The 6,000-nt window shown below is 37.0% G+C and overlaps 1 protein-coding gene across 1 annotated transcript; it reads right to left on the bottom strand.

The window, feature by feature from the left end:
• Positions 1-1,635: 1,635 nt before the first annotated feature.
• LOC114032302 (olfactory receptor 8G1-like) lies at positions 1,636-2,568 on the bottom strand. The gene has a single exon (XM_027847555.1). The coding sequence runs from the start codon at positions 2,437-2,439 to the stop codon at positions 1,636-1,638; it is 804 nt and encodes a 267-aa protein (XP_027703356.1). The 5' UTR covers positions 2,440-2,568.
• Positions 2,569-6,000: the final 3,432 nt, after the last annotated feature.

Raw genomic sequence — 6,000 nt, 5'->3', positions numbered from 1 at the left:
GCTGTATGAGGTTCATTCTGTCTTTTAGTGCATAACATTATTTGGTCCATTCTAATAGATTCTGTGTCCTGACTATGAAACCCACTTCCAACATGAGAATGACCACCTTGGGAAAGGTCCACCTGTACAATGATGGCTTCCATTTTCTCTGTTTTCTTGCCTTTACTCTTTGTCCTTGTGTTAAAACAAATTCACCACATCTGCTGATTCTCTTCTTTGTTTCTAAAAGAGGACACCTCTGTAACCTTTGGTTGCAAAGTAGATAAGAGTCACCCTTTGAAAGTCTCTTCTTTTCTGAGTAATCAGAAATGACATTTTTCTGAATCAAAGATTTTAGCAGATAGAGATATAGGCATAGCTATATTGCAAGGGCTTGAGAGCAAATCCTTGACAATTTATTATTTCTACAAATAATTTTAGCAGATGGAGTTGTAGGTATAGCTATATTACATGGGCTTGTGAGCAAATCCCTGAAAATTTATTATTTCTACACAACTTGGGAAGCAAAGAGGTAATTTGTGCAAAGAATCCCAGCCTAAAGTTGACTTGAAAAAATGTCTTTATAAGAACCCAAGACCTTGGAACCTCCTCACACACTATAGGTGGCATTGTACCCAAAATTGCAAGAATGATTTAGTCCTCTTCAATGTCCCTGATATTCTCTAGGAAGCATATAGTTTGCTAAAACATGACTTCTCAGGTAACCTTTGTATTCTTAAATTCAACATCTTATATTGGATCTTAGGAAACATAGGATTACTATGAAACTGAAGGATTTGCCAAAGCTTTCAGAGGGCAAGGACAGCTGATTGGTGTAGGAGATAGAGTGCTGGGCCTGGAGTCAGGAAGACTCATCTTGCTGAGTTGAAATCTGGACTCAGACACTTCCTAGCTTTGCGACATTGGTCAATTTACTTAATCCTGTTTGCCTCAGTTTCCTCAGGAGAAAAAAAATGGCAAATCACTCTGTCTTGCCAAGAAAACGACAAATGAGATCACAAATAGTCAGATACAACTGAAAAAGAGTTGATCAAAAAGAAAAATCAGAGGGCAACTGTGGTCTACATGAGAGAGAAAAAGGAAATCAATCAGGGTAGAGGCATTGAATATTCAGTATAGGTAAATAAATTGCCTAGGAGACTAAAGTATCTGGTCAAGATGATAGGAAAAAAGGTGGTCTAAGATGTAAGCCAATATTCAATGAATTCAGTGAGTAGACCAAGTACATACTGGAAAATCAGTTTTGAATTAATTGAGATTAAAAAGTGAGCAAAGATAGTAGAAATATACCAGGATCCCATTCCAATGGTTAAGGCAAATTATATGCTGATGAAACTCTTCAGGAATGTAAATATTCCATGTGACCTGCCAGTTATGTCATCCTTAGTTCTAAAATATGCAGTAGCCCATAAAACTATGAGATGTTATTTGATCTGATCATTATGATTCCTCCAAGATAATCATTATAATAAAATGAAGGATAAAGGACCCTAGAGTAGGAAAAGACAATAGAAAAAGGGTTTAAGACAAAGGTGCATACCCATGGATTCCAAGATCGACAAAGAAATATACTTGATCTCACAAAATATCCACATTGTCCAGAACAATGTCCAACTTCATCAATATTTCTTTTTTTCACCAGAAAGTTCTCCTCTCCATGAATTTCTTCATGGCAACTTTGACATCCTTATTCCTCAGGCTGCAGATCAGAGGGTTCAACATAGGGACAAGGATTGAGTAAAACACAGAGGACACTTTGCCTTGTTCCATGGAGCTGACTGAAGAGGGTTGTAGGTACATGAATGCACCAGAACCAAAGAAGACACCAACTGCTGCCATGTGGGAGCTGCAGGTGCTGAAAGCCTTGGACCTCCCTTTAGTGGAGCGAATGCAGAGAATGCTGGCAGTAATGAAGATGTAAGAGCTAAGAATGGTCAGAATTGGAGTAAGGATATTAAATGCACTGAGGCAAACAACCATCACTTCATTAACATAGGTGCTGGAGCAAGAGAGCTCAAGGAGGGGATTGAGATCACATAAGTAATGGTTGATGACATTTTCTTTGCAGAAAACAACTCTAAGCATGCAGCTTGTGTGAGCTGTGGCGCCAACTAAGCCCATCATGTATACACCACCTACCAACCAAAGACAAACCTGATGGGACATAATGACATCATATAGCAGGGGCCTACAGATGGCAACATAATGGTCATATGCCATAGCTGCCAACATATGACACTCAGCAATTACAAAAATGAGGAAGAAATAGAGCTGAGTCATGCACTCATTGTAGGAGATGACACTCTTCTCTGACACAAAATTCACTAACATTTTGGGGATGATCACTGTAGAATGACAGAGATCAATGAAAGACAAGCTTCTGAGTAAATAGTATATGGGAGTGTGGAGGTGAGAATTGATGCCAATCAGTGTTATCATGCCCAGGTTCCCCACAACAGTGACCACAGAGATGCTCAAGAATAGTAGTAAAAGAGGAATCTGGAGCACTGGCCAATCTGTTAGTCCAGCAAGGATAAATTGAGTCACTGTGGAATTTTTTCCTGTGTCTATTCTTGTGGCTTTGTAGGGATGGAACAAAGCAGCACATTAGAAAAATTCTTTGGAGTCTTCTTACCCAGAGGAGTTGCATACAGAATAGAAGACTGATTCCATGGCTCTTCACGGTCTTTTGCGTGTGTTGCTGGTGCCTCTGGATACCCAGTGATGTTCACAGACTCCTAACGATATTGGGACATTAAAACTCACCTAAAAGAATGAGCTTTGCTCTATTTTTATTTAATTGGACTAGTGATGACTCTGCTCTTGGGGCAGAATGCCCACTATCTGGCAACATTGAAGGATGGGTATTTAGTGTGCCAGTTCTTCATCATAATGTCTGACTTGTCCTTGTTATTTTTTATGATCTGCTCAAGTTTCTAAAATCAATTGAGATTTTACTGGCCTTCAAATGGGGCTAGATTCAGTAAGTTTCCATGATTCCTATATTGTTTTAAGAAATTAAACATTTGGGGCATCTAGGTGGCACAGTGGATAGAGCACTGGCCCTGAAATCAGGAGGACCTGAGTTCAAATCCGACCTCAGACTAAACTTGACACTTACTAGCTGCATGACCCTGGGCAAGTCACTTAACCCCAATTGCCTAAAAATAGAAAAAAAAAGAAATTAAACATTTTACAAACAAATGTTCAATAACTGCTTGAGGTGACAGAGTAAGAAAGTCAATGGAACTGTGGTTATCTCTTTATTGAGAAGTTCTTTCTCCCATTGTACTGTGACTTTAAACCAGTGCATGTCAGGAGCTACTGAAGACATTATAAGATGAAGAGACCATGTTTCCCAGGACCCTATGAGCTCATGACTGGGTTTGGAAAGAGGACAGATTGGTCACACATTCACCATTCAATCTTCTAACACATAGGTTCTTTACTAACAATATCCTAGAGGGTAAATAACTTTGACAAAATCAATAGTAGTAGTCCTTAGCACAATCCCTTATGCTCCATTTAATCCAACATATGAATTTCCTATTCTAAGCTTCCTTTATTGACATTTCTGATTATGGTATTTTTCAGAGCATTCACTCCAAATGGAAAGGGAGAAAATAGCATCCACTAATGATATAAGAGATGCAGATTTATATGAAATGAATGTTATCTCGTGGGATCAGGGAGTCTTGAGACCTAGTTAGAAATACTGACAAAGACTCAGAAAGATTCTTACCTCTCCTGGGATTTTAACTCTTCTTGGAAGAAGCCATTGTTACTTGCTCCCCAACTAGAATACTTAATAGATTTCATTAAGCTAATAAGTCCTTGATTTATTCTGGCTTATGGTCTAGAGATGAACAGTCAAAATGAATTTTCGAGCTCTAGGATCAATTCCTAACAAGTTCTGAAAATGAAAATAAATTAGCATTGATTACTTTGATTTGTTTTTAGTATGATTATAGGATTAAACTCCTTTCTTTAGGAAAAGCTAGCCCTAACAGCTAAGCCAGACTAACCATAGATAGTCTCTTAAGTCTAGGTTACCTATAGATTTAGTCAATCCATAGATTGATAAGCAGATAATTTAGGAAAATAAAATTATCATAAGCTCTTTTTTCTTTTTTTTTACATTTTTATTAATTTATTTTGATTTATCAATAATCACTTCCTTGGAGTTTAAAGTTTTTCTCCCCCTTCCTCCCCACCACCCTCCCCAAAACAGCATAAAATCTGATATAGGCTATACATTTACATTCCTATTAAACATATTTTCTCATCAGTGATGTTGTAAGTAGAAATTAAAACCAATAGGAGGAACCATCAGAAAGAGGAAACAAAACTCAACAGAAGAGAAAAAAATTAGCAATTCGCCTTCCATAGTTCTTTCTTTGGGTGTGGATAGCATTTTCCTTCACAAGGCCTTTGGAGATGTCTTAGATCCATGTATTACCAGGAAGGGTTAAGTTTATCAATATTAGTCATCATGCAATGTGGCTGTTATTGTGTACAACATTCACTTGGTTCTGCTCGCTTCACTCAGCATCAGATGATACAGGTCTTTCCAGGTTTTTCTGCAGTCAGCCTATTCATCATTTCTTATAGCACAATAGTATTCCATCACATTCATATACTTGCTCATTCACTCTTTAATTGATGGGTATCCTCTCAATTTCCAATTCTTTGCCACCACAAAAAGAGCTGCTATGAATATTTTTGTGCATGTAGGCCCTTTTCCCATTTGTGTGATCTCTTTGGGATATAGTCCTAGAAGTGCTATTGCTGGGTAAAAGGGTATGCATATTTTTATAGCCCTTTGGGCATAGCTCCAAGTTGCTCTCCAAAATGGTTAAATAATTTCATAACTCTACCAACAATTCATTAGTGTTCCAATTTTCCCACATCTTCTCCAACATTTATCATTTTCCTGTTTTGTCATGTTGGCCATTCTGATAGGGGTGATGTGGTACCTCAGCGTTGCTTTGATTTGCATTTCTCTAATCAATAGTGATTTAGAGCATTTTTTCATGTGACTATAGATTTCTTTAATTTCTTCATCTGAGAACTGTCTGTTCATATCATTTGACCATTTATCAATTGGGAAATGGCTTGTATAGTTATAAATTTGACTTAATTCTCTACATATTTTAGAAATGAGGTCCTTATCAGAGAGACTGGTTGTAAAAATTCTTTTCCAATTTTGTACCTTCCTTCTAATCTTGATTGCATTGGCTTTGTTAGTGCAACAACTTTTCAATTTAATGTAATCAAAATTATCTATTTTGCCTTTTGTAATGTTCTCTATCTCCTGTTTGGCCATGAATTCTTCTGTTCTCCATAGATCTGACAGGTAAACTATCCCTTGCTCTCCCAGTTTGCTTATTGTATCAGCCTTTATATCTAAATCAAGAACCCATTTCAACTTTATTTTGTTATATGGTGTGAGATTTTGGTCTATGCCTAGTTTCTGCCATACTCTTTTCCACTTTTCCAAGCAGTTTTTTTCAAAGAGTGGGTTCTTATCCCAGAAGCTGGAGTCTTTGGGTTTATCAAATAATAGATTACCATAGTCATTGACTACTGTGTCTTGCATATTTAACCTATTCCATTGATCCACCACTCTATTTCTTAGCCAGTGCCAAGCAGTTTTGATGATTTCTGCTTTATAATACAATTTAAGATCTGGAATGGCTAGGCCACCTTCACCTGCATTTCTTTTCATTAGTTCTCTTCATATTCTGGACCTTTTGTTCTTCCAAATGAATCTTGTTATTATTTTTTCTAACTCTATAAAATAATTTTTGGTAGTTTGATTGTTATGGCACTGAATAAGTAAGTTAGCTTAGGTAGAATTGTCATTTTTATTATATTAGCTCGGCCTACCCATGAGCAACTGATGTTTCTCCAATTATTTAGATCTGATTTTATTTGCGTCAAAAGTGTTTTGTAATTTGTTCATAGAGTTCCTGAGTTTTTTTCAGAAGGTAGACTCCT

Source organism: Vombatus ursinus, unplaced genomic scaffold, assembly GCF_900497805.2.
Source record: "Vombatus ursinus unplaced genomic scaffold, bare-nosed wombat genome assembly UNPS02015414.1, whole genome shotgun sequence".
In the NCBI taxonomy this organism is placed as follows: Eukaryota; Metazoa; Chordata; class Mammalia; order Diprotodontia; family Vombatidae; genus Vombatus; species Vombatus ursinus.
Note: the sequence above shows the minus strand (reverse complement) of the source record. Positions and strands in the feature narration are given on the sequence as shown.